At 40.9% G+C, this 22,159-nt stretch overlaps 2 protein-coding genes across 5 annotated transcripts in view; one reads left to right on the top strand and one right to left on the bottom strand.

The window, feature by feature from the left end:
- Positions 1-1,528, top strand: part of LOC103681074 (solute carrier family 5 member 4) — a 37,585-nt gene extending 36,057 nt beyond the window's left edge. The window contains exon 15 of the mRNA XM_008710581.2: positions 1,314-1,528. Within this exon, the coding sequence (XP_008708803.2) occupies positions 1,314-1,528 (215 nt within the window). The remainder of the gene's footprint in view (positions 1-1,313) is intronic.
- A 10,371-nt stretch (positions 1,529-11,899) lies between these two features.
- The window catches only part of SLC5A1 (solute carrier family 5 member 1), a 33,832-nt gene continuing 23,572 nt past the window's right edge, over positions 11,900-22,159 (bottom strand). Inside the window, exons 9-12 of one of the 4 annotated variants that reach the window (XM_008710584.2) lie at positions 18,622-18,837; positions 16,582-16,687; positions 14,601-14,606; positions 11,900-12,117 (exon numbers count right to left, since the gene is read on the bottom strand). In XM_008710584.2, the coding sequence (XP_008708806.2) occupies positions 11,900-12,117; positions 14,601-14,606; positions 16,582-16,687; positions 18,622-18,837 (546 nt within the window). Of the gene's footprint in view, positions 12,126-14,600; positions 14,607-16,581; positions 16,688-18,621; positions 18,838-22,159 lie in introns of all 4 variants that reach the window. The other 3 variants (XM_040619773.1, XM_040619774.1, XM_008710583.2) reach the window with 3 other exon arrangements.

Raw genomic sequence — 22,159 nt, 5'->3', positions numbered from 1 at the left:
TCTGTTTACCCCCGCTTCTAATCTGTAAAAATTTTTTATAATAATTTTTTATTATGTTAGTCACCATACAGTACATCCCTAGTTTTTGATGTAAAGTTCCATGATTCATTGCTTGCGTATAACACCCAGTGCACCATGCAATTTTCTTTACCATTTGTTGAGAAGAATAGTCTTACATTCATTATGGTTTTTCATAGACATTTGAATTTAGAATTATGTTTTATATTTTCTAATGCAGCAACAAATAGCCTTGTACTTAGAGCTTTTTGTATTTTTACCAGTTTACTTTCGGGATAGATTTTGAGAAGTTTGAGTTTTGGGTCAAAGGGTTAATGCCTAAGCAATTTTGCTGTATAATGCCAAAGTCCCATCCATGAGAGTTGAATCATGCTTTTCTAGCAACAGTGTGTGAGAGTGCCTGCTTCCACACAAACAATATTGTGAAACTTTTTAATTTTTGTCACTGACAGATGAGTAGTGGTATCTCAGTGTCATTTTATTTCAAATTGCTCTTTTTTGTTGTTGTTGTTTCAAGTTTTATTTAAATTCTAGTTAGTCAGGGTGCCTGGGTGGTGCGGTCATTTAAGTGTTCAACTCTTGATTTTGACTCAGGTCATGATCTCAGTGTTGGGAGATCAAGCCCCATGTGGGGTTCTGTGCCCAGTGCATCATCTGCTTGAAATTCTCTCTCCCTCTCCCTTTGCCCCTTCCACTTGTGCTCTCTCTCTCTTTAAAATAATTAAATAAAAATCTTTTTAAAAAAATTAATGAATTCTAGGGCACCTGGGTGGCTCAGTCAGTTAAGTGTCTGTCTTGGGCTCCAGGCACGATCCCAGGGTCCTGGGATCGAGCCCCGCATCAGGCTCCCTGCTCAGCAGGGGGCCCTTCTTCTCCCTCTCCCTCTGCTGTTCCCCCTGCCTGTGCTCTCCTGCTCTCTTTCTGTCAAATAAATAAATAAAATCTTTTTTTAAAAAAAAAGAACTGTTTATGTGTGTATATGTGTCTACATGGGGTTGTTGGAAGTCTTTTCTTCTCTATTTTTAAAAGTCCATTGTATATTAAGGATATTAAACCCTTTGTGATATAAGATGCAAATGTTTTTCCCCAGTTTGTCCCTTGTTTTTATCTTATCTATTGAACTTCATGCAATGCAAAAGTTTTCTATTTTTATATAATTGAAGTTATCTATATTTTCCTCATGGATTCATCTAACACTCAAAAGTGGTTGTAATCATTCTTTACAGTCATCTGTACTACGTTTACAGGCGTTGTATTTCTCATGTTTTGTGGTCATTTGTCTTTTTTTGTTTCAGATAATCCTGAGGAACCCCGTGGATGCCTCAGGAAAGCTTATGACTTATTCTGTGGTTTGCAGAAGACAGGTCCCAAACTGAGCAAAGAGGAGGAAGAAGCCCAGAAAAAGAAGCTGAGAGACACATCTGAGATGCCTTTATGGAGAACTGTAGTGAATATCAATGCCATTCTCCTCCTGGCAGTGGTCATCTTTCTCCATGGCTATTTTGCCTGAACTCTATCTGAGCCACTAAATATTTATTAAGCAAAGGATAATTTTACTGATTTTTTTTCACTTTTAGAGTTTATTATGTTTCAAAAGGGAGGTAATTTCCTTCAAAAGGAAGAAAGAGATTGGTAATTTTATCCTATGAGATGACTAAAGACCTGACTTTTAGCTTTTGTTATTCCTTTGTGTCAATAGAGTCGATAATTTACAAAGCCAGGGAGCTGACTCTATATGTGTGTGTAAACTAGGGGCATTTGGTCTAATTTTTTTTTTATAGTTCACCAGGTAGCTTGCCCTACCTTATTCTTGCTTTTTATTTCCAGAGATTTCCACTTAGAAGGAATGCCTCTTCCAACTCTACCTCATGTAGTAACCTCCTCATCTATAAAACAAAAGTGAAAATAAACTTTTGGGACTTCATCAAGATAAAAAGCTTCTGCACAGCGAAGGAACCAGTCAACAAAACTAAGAGGCAACCCACAGAATGGGAGAAAATATTTGCAAATGACACTACAGATAAAGGGCTGGTATCCTAGATCTATAAAGAATTTCTCAAACTCAACACCCAAAAAAACAAATCATCAAGTCAAAAAATGGGCAGAAGACATGAACAGACACCTTTCCAAAGAAGACATTACAAATGGCTAACAGACACATGAAAAAATGTTCAACATCATTAACCATCAGGGAAAGTCAAATCAAAACCACATTGAGATACCACCTTACACCAGTTAGAATGGCAAAAAATGACAAGGCAGGAAACAATAGATGTTGGAGAGGATGTGGAGAAAGGGGAACCCTCTTACACTGTTGGTGGGAATGCAAGCTGGTACAGCCACTTTGGAAAACAGTGTGGAGGTCCCTCAAAAAGTTAAAAATAGAGCTCCCCTATGACTCAGCAATTGCACTATTGGGTATTTACCCCAAAGATAGCGAAGTAGTGAAAAGAAGGACCACATGCACCCCAACATTCATAGTAGCAATGTCCACAATAGCCAAACTGTGGAAGGAGCCGAGATACCTTTCAACAGATGAGTGGATAAAGAGGATGTGGTCCATGTATACAGTGGAATATTACTCAGCCATCAGAAAGGATGATTACCCAACATTTGCATCAACATCAATGGAACTGGAGGGGATTATGCTAAGTGAAATAAGCCAAGCAGAGAAAAACAATTATCATATGGTTTTACTCATATGCGGAACATAAGGAATAACATGGAGGACATTAGGAGAAGGAAGGGAAAAATGAAGGTTGGGAAATCAGAGGGTGAGACAAATCATAAGAAACTATGGACTCTGGGAAACAAACTGAGGGTTTTAGAGGGGAGGGAGGGTGGGGGGATGGGTTAGCCTGGTGATGGATATTAAGGGGGCACGAATTTCATGGAGCACTGGGTGTTATACTCAAACAATGAATCATAGAACACTATATGAAAAACTAATGCTGTACTGTATGATGACTAACATAACAATAAAAAATTAAAAATAAAAAAGTACTGAGACCCTGCAGAATTCTCTGGTCAGGAAACATGGTGTGGGGAAGCATTTGTGCTGGCCTTCTGAGAGAGGGACCTGCCACACTGAGACTAAGGCAAGCTTAAATGAGGAGGGCAGTCAGGCACAGCAGGGTGGGGTTTGGTGTAAGCAAGTTAGGCAGCCTGTGTGAATGTTGTGCTGTTTCCCACAGGTGGCTCTGTGTTTATGCTAAGGGCAGGGGAGAGAAATTGTGCTGGCCAGCTCCTTTGTTCCCAGAGAGGTGAGAGATGTCTCTTCCTGAACTGCCCTCATGGAAGCACTGTGAGAAGAGTGAATAATCTCCCCATGGTGTGCCCCATGGCATTCTTCAAATCTCTGTTTCCATCTGCCCCAGGGTTGTTTTCCTGCCTTCTCTCCAGGAGGAGGTTAGTCCCCTCCGGGCTCTATCCAGGCCAAGCTCACTGACCTTTGAAACTCCAGACTTTAAGCTCCACTGGTTGCAAGAACTCATCAGCCCCTCTCATTTTCCAAGCCAATGGCTTTGGGGAAATGTTCTCCTTGTGCGTTCCGCTGCATGTCCTACTCTCTCGCACCCTTCTCTGTGACCATGGTTCCCTCTCCTCTGCAGCACCCATGATCCATTTCTCCCCTAAACCACATCTCTGCAGTTCCTACCTTCTTCAGTGTGACCCTTTCTCTCCCTTTAGTTGAGGAGTTTGTTCTATTAGTCTCCAGGTTGGTTTCTGGGGTATTCAGGGTGATTTGATAACTATCTAGTTGTGTTTGTGGGTCAAGATGAGCCTAGGGTCCTCCTACTCCACCATCATATTCCCTGTAGGTCTACAATTGTTATAGTCTCTTGATGAACTGACTTGTTTATCATTATATAATGACTTTTTTGTCTCTTATTACAGTGTTTGACTTAAAGTCTATTTGATGTAAGTATAGCTATCCCCGCTCTCTTTTGGTTTCCACTTGTATGGAATATCTTTTTCCATCCCTTCACTTTAAGCCTATGTGTGTCCTTCAGGCTGAAGTGAGTATCTTCTAGACAGCATATAGTTTGATTTTTTTATCCAAACATTCTCTGTTTTTTGATTTGAGAATTTAATACATTTATATTAAAAGTAAAAACCATAGACTGGCAGCTATGGGAGCCTTGGCTGCTCACCTACTCTACTGTGACTGCTGAGTATTGTCACAGTTACATGGAATTGGAATCTGGTGTTGAGTCAGGCTGAGGGTAGGCAGGTCCACAGCTGGAGGGGTTAGCTGCAGGTGAACCCACTGCTACAGGCCAGTGACAGAAAACAGGGCCAGATCCAGGCTTACAATCAGCCGAGGGAGCCCTGGCTATCAGCAAGCCATGGTGTGGCTGCAGGATCTTCCCACAGGTGTGCACACAGCAATGGAGGCAGGTGATGGGTGTTGGGCCAGTAGCATGTAGGTGCACTGCTGGAAAGGCTAGCCCCAAGTGCATACGTGGTAGTAAGGATCATCTGCAGGGATCTAGGCTGACATCTTGCAGTTGTGTGGAGCCACAGAGGCCTGGGCTGGATGCCAGGATGAGTCCTGAGCTCCAGCAGGGGTGAGGTGGGTGGGTGAAGGGAGCCAGGAGGAACTCAGATGGCTGGGAAAAGCTGTTGGAGTTCTATGCAGAGTAGGTGACTGGGTATCATAGTTGCTACCACAGCATGACTGACAGCAGTAGCCTTTGTTTTTCTTCCTTGTTCCTAGCTGTCTCTATACTTCTCAGCTTTGTGGGTCTCTAGGTGGGATGAAACCAAAGCAGGTCCTTCATGCAGTCCCCAAAGACTGGGAAAGATGGTTGCTCACCCCACTCTCCCTTTCCTGGGCAGGAGAATTCTGTGTAGCTTGTAAGTCTTTTCACTGAGCAATGCTGGCTTTAGGGGATGGGACGATGCAGGCAAAATGAAACTGCTCTCCTGTCCCTTTCTGCACAGTTATTCTCCAGTGTTATGTTTCACTGTGTTGTTGAATTTTCTTAAGTAGACCAGCGCTTTCCCAGAGGTGTTTTTTTCATGGATAACTAATTGTTGATCTTTGTAAGGAGACTTGAGGCTGGGGTCTCCTACACCACCCCTTGATGATATCACTATTTCCCCCACTCCTGTTCATTTTTCTTCATTTTCTTTTCTTTCTGTTCCTCGAACTTGACAATTTCAATTGTCCTTTATTCAAGTTCACTGATTCTATCTTCCGCCCACTTAAATTTGATGTTGAACCTCTCTAGTGAACTTTTCAGTTTGGCTATTCTGCTTTTCAGAATTTCTGTTTGGTTTCATTTTGTAATTCCTATTCCTTAATTGCTATTCTCATTTTGTTCATATACTGGTTTCCTGATTTCCTATAGGTTTTTTTTGGGGGGGGGTGGTCCATGTTTTTCTTTAGTTCTTTGAGTGTACTTAAGGCAGTTGTTTTAAAGCTTATAAATGATATAATTCTGACATGTGGACTTCCTCAGGGAAAGCATTTATTTTTCTTCCTTTGAATGGGTCATATTTTCCTGGTACTTTGTATGTCCTGTGAATTTTTTTTGTGTGTGTGAAAACTGGACATTTGACTACTATAATGTGGTAACTCTAGAAATCAGATTCTTCCCTTTCCCTGGTTTTGCTCTTTTGTTGGTTGTTAAAGGTTGTTATAGTCCATTTGTTTAGTGACTTTTCTGAACTATTATTGGAAAGACCGTATTCCTTGTCAATGTAGTCACAGGAGTCTCTATTCCTTAAGTTTTGTCCAGCTACTGTTCGTGTTTTTTTAAGATTTTTTATTTATTTATTCGACAGAGACAGAGACAGCCAGCGAAGAGAGGGAACACAAGCAGGGGGAGTGGGAGAGGAAGAAGCAGGCTCATAGCGGAGGAGCCTGATGTGGGGCTCGATCCCACAACGCCGGGATCATGCCCTGAGCCGAAGGCAGACGCTTAACCACTGTGCCACCCAGGAGCCCCGTTCAGCTACTGTTTTAATAGAGGTTTCCTTGAGGAACCTTCCCAGTCTCTGCAAACTCACTCTCTTCTGGGGCCCTCCTTCAACACCTAGCCAGGTTCACAGTGAGCCTAGTGGTCAGACCAAGATGAAAGGTTAGGGTCTTCTCTGGTCTTTTTTGATCATGTGTCTTGCCCTGGTCATGCACATGGTTTTCTAAATTCCCCAGTATATATGGTTGCTTTAAGATGTCCTAATTTCCCAAGGACACTTACTGTAGATTTTGCCTTAGGCAGTCTACTGTAGGGTTTTTTTTTTTTTTTCTGTTGTAGGTTTTGACTATAATCTTAGGTGTCTGAAGCTTGTTAATTTGGCTTTCAGTGTTTCAAGCTTTTCCAGTCTGAGTTCAGAGTTAAGTGAAATAGAGAGGAGCACCTTGTGTCAGTCCCTCCGGTATCCCCCAGACAGGTTAGAATAGGCATACACAATAATTTGTGAATGTGGTCTGCTCTGCTCCCCTGGAATGAGGAAAATGGTTTCACACTGGGGACACAAGCTGCCCCCACTTTTAGACAACTGACATTTTATGACTGCTGCTGCTTTAAGATTGCCACCACACAAGAGAGAGAGTGACAGTCAACATTTTATGGTATCTTTTTCTTGATTCAGTGCTTGTTTGGCTGCTATAAACTTTTGACTGTTTTTCTGAGTTCTCCCAAAATTGGTTCTGACAGCTTCTGCCCATTGTTCCAGGTTTCTGTCAGGAGATAAGAGGTTGGAGTGGCCCACTCCACAATTTTGTTGATGTTACCATTTTTATGATGCCATCCTGAATTACTTCTCTTTGAAGACTTTTTATATTCTTTGTGCATCTTTTTCCTAATGGTTTCCTCTTATCTTTTTTTGTGATTCACAGGAATCCCTCGAATAGTCTATCAGTTGCTGGCTTTCTTTGTATCACTTCCTCTCTTCATGTTCTGCCCATTCTTTTTCTGGCCCTCTGGTGAGATGGATGTTGGACTTCCCATGTCATATCTTTTGAGTTTTATTTCACAGTTTCCATCACTTTATCTCTTTTTGGTACATTGTGGGATAATTCCTGGGCTTCATATTTCTATCCACTAAGTTCAGTGCTGTCCATTCTGCGATTTAGCCCATCCTCCAAGCATTCTATTTCAACAAGTTAAATTTTCCTTTTCGACACTTTGGGTAGACAGTATAATGTGGTATTAAGAACTAGAACTCTGGAGCCAGGACCCTGGCCCCGGAGTGGTCAGAGCTGGCATATGAAAATAAGAGACAAGGAGTGTGAGCCTCTAAAAATATCTTCTGTTAACTCACATCAAGGACATGGTGCCGAAAATGCATTCTTTAAAATTATAAGCTGAGAAACTTGGCTATTTGAAATTTTATCCGTGAGAATAAAATAGCTCACTTGTACCTGAAGTCTTTGAGCCATATGGTTCACTGACAGAGAAGCACCTTCAATTTCCAACCCAGGTGCAGAGCTTTGGATAAGGCGTTTTCAGACATAGCATTGCATATTTATCTTAACTTTGAATTTTCAAGATAACAGGAACTCTGAGTCTGCTTCTTAGATCAGCCTCGATATTAACCCCTTTACACACAACCTCTGCTTTCATTGGAGCCTAACAACTAGAAAACATCCTTATCCATGTTCTGAGAGTCTTGAAAGAGCCCTCATGGAAGAACTACTTTGACAAAAGAAGCTACTTTGATAAAAAAGATATATTTCTCTCACTATTTGGCAAGGAGGAGATATTCACCTAAACCAAAACTATGAGCACAGGCTCTAGAGACAGACCCACCATGAGCAAAACAATCAACTTCCCTGAACCTTCCCTGTTTATCTGAAAACAGAAATAGAAATGCTTAACTCATTGATTTAAATGTTACAAATTTTTAACATTTGTAATATAAATAAATAGGACTCAATAGATGTTGATCTCCTGACTTGTCCACATCCCACCCCATTCTAGGATATTCAGAATTACATTGTGTTGCTATTGGAAGGCTGCCTTGGGAAATTCTGTAACAGGGAGAGGGGATTGTCAGCCTCTAGGCCATGACCACCAAAGTCCATCCAAAGGTCCTTGGGTAAGTCCCTAAATCTCAGTTTCCTCCAAATAACTTCATGGAACCGTTGTAAAGATTAGGTGGGATCATTTGATACTGCCCACAAGGTCTGGGTCACAGAAGACGCCCAATAAGTGTTAGTGCTTTTTCCCCGTATGCCCCCCCCATCTATAAAAAATTCCACCTGTAAAACTGACTTTGAGGGCCAGCATGTATATGGTATATGATGAGTATGAAATATAGAATAAAAGTCAAGCTGTTGAAGTGTCAAGCCTTGGCATCTAGTGGGGAGGTCATAATTAAGCAGGTAGGCCCTAAAGGTCAGGGGGGTAGATTTTTCTATACCTTCACATGATAATGTGCCTTAACCATACCCACACAACTTTGGTTTCAGAAAAGAGTTTGGGTCCTGATAGATTAATAAAAATCTTAAAACGGGGCCTGAGAAAGAGGTTCCTCTAGTTCTGCCCGTCTTGGTGATGAAATGAAATCTTTTTGGAAATTAACTCTAAGTAGTTGTTGTCTTTTTAAATTTCATTTCATTTTATTTTATTTATTTGAGAGTACGCACGGCCCTGTGCATGAGGGAGAGAGAGAGCACCAGTGGGGTGAGGGGCAGAGGGAGAAGTGGACCCCCCCACCGAGCAAGGAGCCCTATGTGGGACTTGATCCCGGGACTTCTGTATCATGGCCTGAGCAGAAGGCAGACGCTTAACTGACTGAGCCACCCAGGCAACCTATGTAGTTGTTTTCAAATTGTGGTCCCCAGACCAACGGCAACAAAATCATCTGGGAACTTAGAAATGCAAATTCCCAGGCCCCATTTCAGACCTATTGAATCAGAAACTCTGGGAGTGGCCCCAATAATCTGTGTTTTAACAAGCCCTCCAGGGGATTCCGATAAAGGCTATCATTTGAGAACTGCTGCTCTAAGCCTTTTATCTGATTCCCAAATGCACGTGTACATGCTGCCAGCACTCATGTGTGAAGAAGGTCTCTTTTATCGGGTGGACATTTGCTACATTGTCTTGGGGCTAGATTAGGAAGGAAGTTAAGAAACTACTCTCCACCAACTAAGTGCACGTATGTTTTTCTCCCAAGGTTTGCTTTTGTAAAGCAGGACAAGCTGTAATGCATCTTTTAGGAGATGGTGATTTCCACACCAGGAAAGAGTAGGTTCCAGGGAGTTCCAAATGTAGAAATCCTCTAAGTGAACACCAGTGCCTGACTCAGTTACATAAAATTAAGCAATGCTCCCAGGTAAACCAAAAGCCCACAGGCTAACTTCATTCTGCAGGGAAGGAGATTTCATTTTGGGAGATTCTTTTTAAAATAGTCATCTACGGGAGGATGGGGTAATTGAGTGATGGGCATTAAGGAGGGCACATGATATGATGAGCACTGGGTGTTATACGCAACTGATGAACTATTGAACACTACATCTGAAACTAATGATGTCCTATATGTTGGCTAATTGAATTTAAATTTTAAAAATAAAAATAAATATAAATAGTTTTAAAAATAAATTAAATAAATTTTTCAGTTCTATAAATGGACCATAATAAGAAGCCACTCTGTTCCCAAATACCCATCTTCCATTTGAGGAAAAAAATAGCTCTTCTTTGTACTCTTTAAATTACTCTAGTACAATGTATCACTTACTGGCCCCTGGTCACTCAAGTGGCTTAGTCTGTCCTAAAAAGACATTATGCGTTGAAAGTAGAGTTACCTCATGTTTATTAGAGATTTTGAAGTTGAAATCCTCTCCTTTTCTACCTTTTATTCGGGTTGCCAGACCCTATTCTCACCTGTCTTGGCTCCTGTTTCCTAATCCACATCTTGTGCCAACTAACGCTCACCACAGGCATGGTCAGTATCTGTTTAGAATATCTAGAAAACAGGAAACACAGATGTTACATTTTTTAATGTTTTTATTAGTATCAAAGTAATACATTTTAATTTATGGGACTAAATGCAGCTTAATATTACATGTGTTTCGCATCTTTCATGTATGTATCTGTCATCCCCTTTACAAAGTGACCTAGTCACACCCAGAGGAGGTAGGTAGATGCTATAAGCACCAAGGTCCCCATTTTTCAAAGAGAAAAATACACAGTTGAAACAAAATAATTTACCACAATATACACATGAATCATTGGCAATGCCAGAAACTGAATCCAGGACAATCTAGATACTTCATGCCCATTTCATCCACCAGCTTTCAATACTTCCCCTTTATCTTCTCAAATCTCAAAAGTACCACAAACTGCACATGAAACTGAGTCAGCCACATGAAATTCTCCACGTTCCCCTCTTCTCTGCCTCACGTAAGGGCAATATGGAGGGTGTATCAATTAATGTCCTTCCTTCCACAAGAACAAGCCATCCCTTTGCCTTTGAACCATTTGTATGCCTAGAAACCACTCTCAGCTCCATAGCACCTCAGATCCCAGCTCTTTCCTAAACTAGCTTGAAATCAGTCAATACTAACATCATGACTTTTTCTTAACTTCAAAGTTTATGTTACAACATAATTGAGATTTCAAAGGTGGGACTGAAAGAATTTAATTAATTAATTAATTAACTAATTTAAATTATATTTTAAAACTTCTCCCTAGGTTCAACAAGAAATACACTCCTGTCAACTAAATGCATTGAACGCTACCACTCAGAACAGAGACCCCCACCTACCCTAAATTTGGTCAACTTTTGATCACCACTCAAGACACCCCAGAAAGGAAGAGCTGTGGTCACATGAACTCATGGAGAGGAAAATCTTGGGATAATTTTTCCATGTTACAGGAGAGTGTGGCTGCTTTGAGATGGCAGATGCCCCAAGAGGTACATTTGCTTTGTCATGTGACATAGATCAGCCTCTAAGCTCATATGTCAACATCCACACCATGAGGAAGAGTGGCTTCTGGGAAATGCATTCCAATTGATGAGAGTCACCTGAGTGTGTACTGTGTACTTTGTGCAGACACACACACACACACACAAAATTAACCAAGGGCCAGACTTACATAAAAATAAAGCAAGTATTTATAAATAATTGCCCAAATCATCCATTTGGTCCATAAGCGTTGCTGAGTGCCTAGGATATTCCAGACACAGCAAATGACAAAATAAGTGAAATTTCAAACATGAGGACCTCACAATAGACATGTTAAAGAAAACCAGAAAATTCTCTTGACTCAAGATTATCCACTTTCCCCACTGGCCTGGGGCTGGTGCCTGGGACCCTCCCTTTGGGGTAAGGCCTGCCATCCGCAAGCTTTCCTATCAAAGAGCAAAACACCAGGGCAGGGATCCTATCAAGTTCCCATCTTCAGCCGCAACGCATTCATCAGTTTATCAGATTGATTTTTTGTGGGTGCCAGGAAAAACTTGACAGGGATATGAGAAGAGGGGAAATATTTCTCTTAAAAAAAGATGGGGAGAAGATCATGAAGGAAAAGTGGCATGAACCAGGGAGACCACAACTCTTAAAATAATATTCAAGGATCACAAACTACACTGACACACTGAATCTACCTGAGAAAAACTTGCATCACACGTGGCAGGGCTTCTTTCTTAGTGCACCTTTTCCTGGACATGACTGAGTTGGACTTTCCTTCTGCAGCTCTACTATGTACAGCTGATGATATCACACTGGCCTCCAATACATAAGTTAACAGCAAATTAATGATTTTTCTTCAGTTAGCCTGCAATTACTCCTGTGCACATTTATCAACTGGGCAAAATTTACAACTGGCTGGTTTACCACCAGCTTAACAACACAGAATACAACTAAAGGAGGCAGAGTAAGAAGTCTTGCCTTCCTGAACGCAGCCCACCACAAAAGCAAGGCTCAGGCAAAAAATGCATGGCAGAAAACAGCCACGGACAACAGGATGATGCCATTGATGTTCACCACTGTTCGCCATAAAGGCTTCTCGGAGGTGTCTGTCATCTTCAGCTTCATAGCTTCCTCTTCTTCCTTTGTCATCTTGGGGCCCTGCGGCTGGTCCAAGCCACAAAATATGTCATAGGCCCGCCTTAAGCATCCTTTTTTCTCCTGAGGAACTTCTGTGTCAGGGGAAATGTAAAAAAAGGATGGTTAGATACAGAAGAAGGAGGCACAAGGAAAGGTTTCAGGGAAGACACCATGAAAAGGAAACATCTGCATTCTGCAGACATTTCCCAATTTTCTTGTTTGCAGGAATGGAAACGGTACAAAATGTTTGAGTGAACTTAATTAATTATAAGACGATGGTAATAGATGGATTCTACATCTTTATGATCAACTAAATTAAGCTTTATCTCTACCAGGCCAATGCAATACATTTTGATTTAGAAAAGTCAGAATCAAACAGAAAATACTAGTCTATGAGAAGAAATGTAAACGATGGGCTGGGAAACTATGACATATGAACGACATGGAAAATCCACCTCCAAAACACATAAACTCATATCTGTTTACCACATCACTGGAAAGCAATGAGACTTGCCTGACTCAGGAGCATATTAGCTGCACCTGAAAGTTCCAAAGCTTTACAATATCCAGCCATGTGGCAATAATTGGTCTGAATACTCCCTGACACAGGGCAGCAACAATGAACATTTCCAGAGCTTAAGATCTGATGTTGCATATCAATATTGCTAAATCAAACCACCCAACTGGCCCTGCCACTCAAAGTGGATGCCCACCGAGGGAACTGATGCTCTCCTCTGAGCCCAGGTGTGGCATTAAAGGTAGACAGACCTGGGTTAGAATCCCAGGTCTATGGCTCACTAGATATGAAATCAAGCCCACTGTGTTTTCAACACCATAGTCAGAGACTACTGCTCTCCACTCCCCCATTTTTAAGAGTCACATTTTATTTTAGAATTGCAAATAGCCTTAAGTAATTAAGCACATACATGTGTCAGAACTGAAACCAAAACTCAGCTTTATGGCTTTGCTAATTCACCTGTCTTATCTTCAAGTGCAGGTAAAATTGGATAATTTTAGGGGGGATTATAAGATTTTATGAGAGAGTGCCCAGTGTGTAATAGATGTCAAGAAGTAATAGTCTCCTTCTATTCGCTTTTCTCTCATGCACATAAGAAAGAGAGGCAAGTCTCCTTGTATCCCTTCACTTCGGCCACTCCACCAAAACAGAATAATGGAGAAGGAGTAACAAAAGGTTGGGCTCACTGACCAGCCCAAGGGAGAAACACATGGTTACTGGGAGGCCTTGAGAAAGTCTCTATATCCCATTTTCCCCATCTGTAAAGTTGGAAGAATTATATTTATATTGTCTACCTTAAGTAAGATATGGCACTAAAATGAATCACTACAGTAAGGTATGAACATAGATGAAAAAAATCTTCAACAAAATATTAGTAAACCAAATCCAGTAATACATGAAAAAAATCATTTACCATGATCAAGTGGGATTTATTCCTGGGATGCAAGGGTGGTTCATTTTTCACAAATCAATCAACATAATACAGCACATCAATAAGAGAAAGAATAAAAACCATATGATCATTTCAATAGATACAGATAAAGCATTTGACAAAGTGCAACATCCATGCATGATAAAACCCTCAACAAGGAAGGTTTAGAGGGAACATATCTCAACATAATAAAGGCCGTATATGAAAAACCCACAGCAAGCATTACAGTCCCCATTACAATGGGGAAAAACTGAGAGCCTTTCTCCTAAGGTCAGGAACAAGACAAGGATGTCCACTCACACCACTTTTACTCAACATAGTATTGACAATTGAAAGATATAAAAAGCATCCAATTGGTAAGGAAGAATTAAAACTTTCACTATTTACAGATGACATGGTACTATACATAGAAAATCCTAAAGACTACACCAAAAAAACTACTAGAACTGATAATGACTTCAGTAAAGTTGTAGAATGCAAAATCAATATACAGAAATCTATTGCATTTCTATACACTAATAATGAAGTAGCAAAAAGAGAAATCAAGAAAACATTTCAATTTCACCAAAAATGATAAAATACCTAGGAATAAAATTAACCAAGGAGGTAAAAGTCCTGTACTGTCAAAACTAGAGCATTGATGAAAGAAATTGAAGACAACACAAAGAAATGGAAAGATATTCCATGCTCATGGATTGGGAGAATAAATACTGTTAAAATGTCCATATTACTCAAAGCAATCCACAGATTTAATGCAATTTCTATCAAAATACCAACAGCATTTTTTTGCAGAACTAGAATAAATAATCTTAAAATTTCTATGGAACAACAAATGACCTCAAATAGTTAAAGCAATCTTGAAAAAGAAGAAAAAAACTGAAGGTATCACAATTCTATATTTTAAGATATACTACAAAGTTGTAGTAATCAAAACATTATGGTATTGGCACAAAAATAGACATATAGATCAATGGAATGGAATAGAAAGCCCAGAAATAAACCCACAATTATATGGACAATTAACCTTCAACAAAGGAGGCATAAATATGGAGTGGGAAAAAAACAGTCTCTTCAACAAATGGTATTGAGAAAACTGGACAGCTACACTCAAAAGAATGAAACTAGACCACTTTCTTAGACCATACACAAAAATAAACTCAAATGAATTAAGGACCTAACTGTGAGAGAAACCTTAAAAATCCTTGAAGAGAGCACAGGCAGTAATTTCTCTGATATCAGCCATAGCAATATTTTTCTAGATATGTCTCCTGAGACAGGGGAAACAAAAGCAAAAATAAACTATTGAGAATACATCAAAATAAAAAGATTCTGCACCACAATCAACAAAACTAAAAGACAGCCTACTGAACGTGAGGAGATATTTGTAAATGACATATCTGATAAAGGGTTAGTATCCAAAACATATGAAGAACTTATACTATTCAACATATAAAAACAAATAATGCAATTTAAAAATGGGCAAAAATATAAACACTTCTCCAAAGAAGAATACAGATGGACAACTGACACATGAAAAGATGCTCGACATCACTCATCATCAGGGAAATGCAAATCAAAAGTATAATAAGATATCACCTCACACCTATCACGATGGCTAAAATCAAAAACACAAGAAACAACAAGTGCTGGTGAGGATGTGGACAAAAAAGAGCTCTCATGCACTACTGGTGGGAATGCAAACTGGTACAGCCACTGTGGAAAAGAGTACAGAGGTTCCTCAAAAAATTAAAAATAGAATTACCATATGATCCAGTAATCACACTACTGGGTATTTACCCAAAGAATATGAAAATATATATCATAAAGCTATATGACCCTTATATTTGTTGAAGCATTATTTACAATAGCTAATTTATGGAAGCAGCCCAAGTCCATTGATAGATGAATGAATAAAGAAGATGTGATCTATATAGATGATATAGATATAGATAGATATAGATATGCCTTGGAATATTACTCAGCCATAAAAAAAGAATAAAATTTTGCCATTTGCAACAACATGGATGGCGCTAGGGAGTATAATGCTAAGTGAAATAAGTCAGTCTTTTAAATCTATGATACTCTCACTCAATGTGGAGACACTTTTGGAAGTTGGAGAAGCAGGCAGCATGTTCATGCCTCCTTGCTCCAAGGAAGCAAAAAAGGTCTTTTTCAATACCATGGCCAACTGCCTATGGCTCCGGGTTCCTTCCAGTCTTGAATAAGACCTGCAGAGCCACAGGTTTCAGAACTAAAATGTCTTTAGAGACCAAGAGCAGACTGTATCAGAGCTGGGATAATAGGCAAAGCCTCTCCCTTCCTGGACCTCAATTTACACATCTGTAAAACAAGACCATAAGACCAAATGATCTCTAGGGCCCTTTCCAGAGCTAGGATTCTATGATATTTCTAATGGCCATATTCAGAACATATTCTGCTGTATCTGTACTCCCCTTCAGAAGGAGTGATGAGACCTCTAGCCCAGCACTAGAAAGTACCTATGACCTTGTGCTCCCACACCTTGGCACACCACACATCTCCACAACCATCCTCCATGCGTGCTCCAGTCCCATGTGAGGAGAAAAAGTTCCAACACACAAGCTGAGGAAAGCTTTTCTCCATGATGAGGATAAATCTCACTGACTAAGCATTATCTCATTGGACTTCAGAGAAATTTGATTTTCTAAATCTTATGTGGCTATAAGACCCCCAAGAGCCTCTCACCTATCTCCCTAATGTCACTAGACTGACCATAGCTTAGGTTCCATCTGCTTTCAGTTCACAGGCTCCGACTCTTTCCTTCTCCCTGGCCATGCCCCAGATCAAGTCAGGGTGGCAAATATGCCACTCATACTTACTGAGCACTGTGCGTTATGAGGTATAAGGAGGCTGGGGTGATGCTGCACTTATCTCTTCCTCTTGACCAGGCGTCAGAGTGAACTTCCCAAAACCCATTTATCCATCTCATCCCCCACCTCACTCATTACTCCCTTCTAAAGAGAGATCTGAGCTTTGAGGTAGGCATTTTGTAAAGACTTCAGTAAGGTGGCCTTTCTGTTGGAGGAGTAACTTTTTAGGGCTTGGGATAGGCTCTGAATCACAAATCACCTATTTCAATGGTCTCCTCTGGGGTTTCTTGAATGTCCTCCTCTTCTGCATCCAAGTCAATACGCTCCTCTTTGCTGTTGCGCAGGCTCCAACACAGGCGGTAGAGCTGTGGAGAAAGCAAAACAGGTTGGCAGAAAGTTCCAAATAGCGTCTTATGCCAAAAAGTTGAGAGAAAAAAAGAGATGTGCATCAAGAAAGGAAAAGGTGCATAACTTCCCGAAAGGTGTCAGTGGATGGCTAGTTATTGTTCTAGCACACAGTGGACATCGGAGGCACCCCTTTTAAGACATTCATTTGGCCAGGGTTTGCTGAATGAAACTCATTAAAAAATGAAAACAACAACAACAAAAAAGAAGTACTGTGATCTCTCAGTACCAACCAAAATATAGATAAGTTTCCATCCACGTTATGTCTAATAAGTTGGGCACTTCAGTGTAAGTTAACACGTGAATATACAAGCCCTTATAATATTCAAAGACTAAGAGACCACCTTGAATAAAGAAATGTCTGTCTTGAATGAATGAACTCTTCTTGCATATGATAACTAAATTTATTCCTCTTAGCACTGGTGCTAAGAAAAAAGACTAAATGCCTATTTCTCCAGACCAGCAGTATAAGAACAGAGTTTTGCACTATGTGTTTGTCACATTATAAGAAGATAACCTGTAGAATCATGAACCATATTAGAATAGAGTAGTGCTGGAAACAGTTTCTATGGACATGAAACCAGAAACTTGAAGAAGTCTGAAAGTCAATGAAATGTATTCATTCCAACTATGCCCTCTTTGGTGACTATCTTGTCTTCTCTACTTCAAGAGGAATCATGGGTGGGGTGCCTCAGTGGCTCAGTCGTTAAGCGTCTGCCTTCGACTCAGGTCATGATCCTAGGGTCCTGGGATCAAGCCCCGTGTCCGGCTCCCTGCTCAGCGAGGAGCCTGCTTCTCCCTCTCCCACTCCCCCTGCTTGTGTTCCCTCTCTCCCTCTCTCTCTCTCTGTCTCTGTCAAACAAATAAATAAAATCTTCTAAAAAAATAAAAGGAAGAATCATGGAGCTACATGTGTTTAGGGCTGCAAACACTGAGACATCAGGAAGCATTTAATACAACACACAGAAAGCTTATTGACGGATTCAGCCAAGAAACATAATGGTGGTTCTTCTGCTATAAAAGCAGTCTTTGTTTGACATTAAGATTAGTCACAGCTTTGACAATTTGACAATGAGGTTGAAGGTCTTTTAGGGATTCCCTAAGTCCCTGTATTTGTGTATGCATGAGTAAAAAGTTAAAAAAAAACCTTTCTCTTTCTCTATAGACAAATATGATCTTGGGTTAACTCTAGCTCTGTTCCTTGGAAACCTGAAAAAGGTAAAGTATTAGCTGTGTTGAATTACCTGATTATACTGCTCAGGGCAAAAATGACCTGTAATTGCAAATCTTCATCTGCATTGGGAGAGCTATGGGTGACATCTAGAGTTAAAGAAGAGTATTCGCCATTTTTGGAGTCTTGACTCAACTGGATTTTGATATTGTTTGAAATTTCTCAAATTATATGGGTAATTGTTTGGAGGGTTAATTGGGGAAAAAATTAAGGGTATATCATGCTCCAGATTTCCCTGAGTGTGTTTTTTTGTAACTAAGTATGTCCCTTGCTGGGACCCCTGGAAGTTATGCTGTGGGACTACTAGAAGAAATCTAAGTTTCTATTTGAGACATGAGCATCTAAACCAGGCTAGCCCCTAGGCTTACCCTTGTGATCTCATTCCCTTGCACCTGTGCTGTCACTTGGGGAGCAGGATCCAGAGACTAGCCCCTGGACTGAAATATGAACTACTGTGAGGACTCCTGCTGAAGNACACTCGATACCACTTTGCTGGCACACCGTGTTTTCTGGCCTGTGTCTTTCTATGTAAAACCAATGGCAAGCGTGGACTGTTTTAGTCACGTGAGTGTGAGATGTCTAATTGAGCAAAGGGCAACAAGGTGGGTGTTGCACCATGAGCATGAAACAAGGGCAGGATACATTCCCCAAATGGATACTCACATGCACATCTGGAACTGGCTTGGTGAAGAGAGAGACAACCACAATGATGATGACAGAAATGACAAAGAGGATGATGGCAAAGTACAGGTAGTGCACACCACAGATAATCGTGGGACAGTTGCTGGGCTGCATGCAGCTCCCAGTTCCATAGGCAAATTCAGTCACCATACGGGACACCCCAATCAGAAATCCGATGATCAGTCCCCAAAAGGCTCCCTGTGAAAGAAAACCCTGGGTTAATTAACACCAAACACACAAAACAGCAGGGCATTCCTGGGAGACAGAGGCAAAGGAATAAAAACGAGACAACTGATAGCTTCGGGCTTTTGAAGCCAGGACACTGGCGTTCAGAATATGGCTAGGAGTGCGATGTCAGGCCCAAGCCTTCAAAGGGTGTGTTTATCATGTTTCAGTGACATGATTTTACCTGGGTCATAAAACAAGATTCATAGTATAATAGGGTACAGTGCCTAATAACTGGAGTCGAGTGTCAACCCAAAGTCTTAATTCCAAAAATTCATTTCTAATTTTAAAAATAATTTGAATCTCCTCCTGTAGCTACTATCACCATCAGCCTCCAGACTGAGGCACATTCAGAGGTAATGTAATTACTTGTGAAGTAAGTTGTCTCCTGGAAGACATTGGAAAACAAACGGGGACTTTTGGAGATGGAAGAGAAAGGATTGTTTCCATCAAAATATAAATACTACTTTCATCATTAGCCCCTTTTATAGATCCAAAGTCCCTGTTTTTAATTTGAGAACATAAAATTATACTACCCTTCCCTTCCCTTCCCTTCCCTTCCCTTCCCTTCCCTTCCCTTCCTTCCTTCCTTCTTGCTTCCTTTTTGGTCAGTCCTCACCTAGAGAACCAGGTCTGACCACATTTTAAAAGGACCAGTGACAAAGTACAGTGAGCTCATAGAAGGGTGGGAAAAAAGAGCCTTCACGTCAAATGTTGATCCTTGAACTTTCCTAGCCTTGGGTACTCCTGCACTTTAAATCCCAGGTGTACTCCATTATTGTCATGTGTATTTATGTCCTAGGTCTTTGCACAGGTCACTGTCTATCCAGGAGAGCACAATCTCTTCCCTTCCAGGTAACCTTGTTCTAACTTCAATGTCCCATCATCCTCCCAAGACAGAATTGGGTGGGACAATCCTCTTTGCTGTGACTGCACTGTAGACACACCTCCATGCCAGCACCAATCCACTGCTATGGAATCACTCAGTCACTTCTCAGTCTCTCCACGTAAACTGGGAATTTGCTCAGGGAAGGAACTGGATTTATTCCCTTTGTGTTGCCAGTACCTAGCCCTATGTCTGGCATACGGAAGTATCTGATAGATAAAAAGATTGATAGATAGGTAGATAGATGATAGATAGATAGATAGATAGATAGATAGATAGATAATATATAGATAAGGAAAAAATGTTCCCCATTCATTCCCCATACACTTATTCATTCAAAAAATTATTTTTTTTACTTTAGTTTGTATGAATAGTATTGATAAAATCTGCTATAAAACTTTCCTTCTCTTTTGGTTTTTTGTTTTGTTTTTTCTTTCTTCTTCCTCTTCTTCCTCTTCTTCTTCTTCTTCTTCTTCTTCTTCTTCTTCTTCTTTTCTTTATTTAAATTCAATTAGCAGGATGCCTGGGTGGCTCAGTTGGTTAAGCATCTGCCTTTGGCTCAGGTCATGATCCCAGGGTCCTGGGATTGAGTCCTGCATGGGGCTCCTCGCTCAGCGGGGAGCCTGCTTCTCTGCCTGCCTGTCCTGCCTGCTCTGCCTGCCACTCCCCTTGCTTGTGCTCTCTCTCTCTCTCTGACAAATAAATAAATAAAAATCTTTAAAATAAATAAATAAATTCAATTAGCCAACACATAGTCCTTCTCTTTTGGCAATTAGCCTCTTCCTGTTCCTTTAATCTTTTTCTCAAGAGGCTCTTGAAAAATCTGGGAAATTTTGACATTTTCCTCAACCCTTAGAGTCATCCCATACCAAACACAATCCCTGACCAGTCCGGAGAATCACTTTACAGTCTCCACGTGCTACTCTCCAGAGACTCTAGCAATGGCTTCGCACTCTCAGCCCTGTGACATTCGGGCTGGATAATTCTTTTGGGGGTGGCGGTGAACGTGGGGGAAGCTGTCTTGTGCATTGTAGAATATTTAACAGCATCCCTGGCCTCCACCCACTAGATACTAATAGAATTTTCTGAATCATAGCAATCAAAAATGTTGCCAGACATCGCCAAAAGTACCCCGGGGGGAGGGCAAAATCAGCCCCAGTTGAGAACCACTACACTCTATCCCAATTCATAGCCTTATTTTTTTGAATGCCACAGTTCTTTGTTGAATTGAATCTGTTTTTAGTCCACAGCAATACCCAGCTGGGCTTTTAGCCACACTTTACTAACTTGTATTTTAGAAATCTCTCAGCTTCTGCCAATCCCTATTGAAATATATCTTAAGAGTCTACCCATTTCTCTAACCTGTCATGATCACGTGCAGGTTTAATTCTGATCTCTCAAGGGTATTTATCTGTGCGTGCAATTTTGTGTTACCAGCAAATCTGGACTATGTTCCTGACGGCAAATGTTGAATGAAGAAAAGTACATGTAATTTTGCATTTCAAAGCTGGATCACTCCAGTGAGGTGTTTCCGGAGCATATATTTATTTCTGTCCTATTGGGAGAAAGGGGTTGTCTCTAACCAAAAATATGTCACCATTTATACTGCTTCGGACAATAAGCTACATGGTCAGCACCCCCACTCCACCCCAGTCTTCCCTGGTATATAGATGGTTTGATAGAGACAGGGAACACCCTACTCAGAAGGCATATCCAAAGGCATCCTTTTCATGGTGCTTCAAAACCTATAACAGCACCCCAATGAAAACCCAAACTCTTTAGCCTGGCTTTCAAAGGAGCCATTCCTAATTTAACTTTAACCTGCCTTTCTAGCGTGTCTTCCATTATCCATACACACAAACTCCCTCTGGAGCCGGGTGAGATGCCTCTCAAGCCCCGCACCCTTATCCTTGCACTTCTGCCTCCAAGTTCTGGTGCTGTTCTCTGCTTTGACTGCCCTCTCTTCCCTCTCAGCTTCAGCCTGTGAATCCTTTCTGTGAATCCTCCTCATGTTCTGTGCCACGTTTTATCCCTCAATTATTATCTACCTTATGTTGTTTTGCATATAAATTGCTTGAGCACTAGGGCATCATCCTTCACTGGGCCTTGAGAGGTACTGGCTGGAAAGCCAAGCTCACTGCAGAACCACTGGAGGGAGCCTGTGTTAGGACTCGCTCTGGAGCTGCTCACCCAGGGGTTACAAACTTCCTGGCTTGTGCCATGTTATCAGGTCAAAACCACCCAGATTGGATGGAAAATGTACATCATTAGTTGGGAATGAGTTCGGAACCTGCAGCAAGGAGGAGAGGGGAATCCAAAAGAATGTGAACCCAGGAGAGGCCCTGAAGGCTTTCCCATACAAACCTTCAGCGGCACATCTATTCCTGCTCGAGATCTCTGAGAAACAGA

Source organism: Ursus maritimus, unplaced genomic scaffold (assembly GCF_017311325.1).
Source record: "Ursus maritimus isolate PB19 unplaced genomic scaffold, ASM1731132v1 scaffold_33, whole genome shotgun sequence".
Lineage (NCBI taxonomy): Eukaryota > Metazoa > Chordata > Mammalia > Carnivora > Ursidae > Ursus > Ursus maritimus.
Note: the sequence above shows the minus strand (reverse complement) of the source record. Positions and strands in the feature narration are given on the sequence as shown.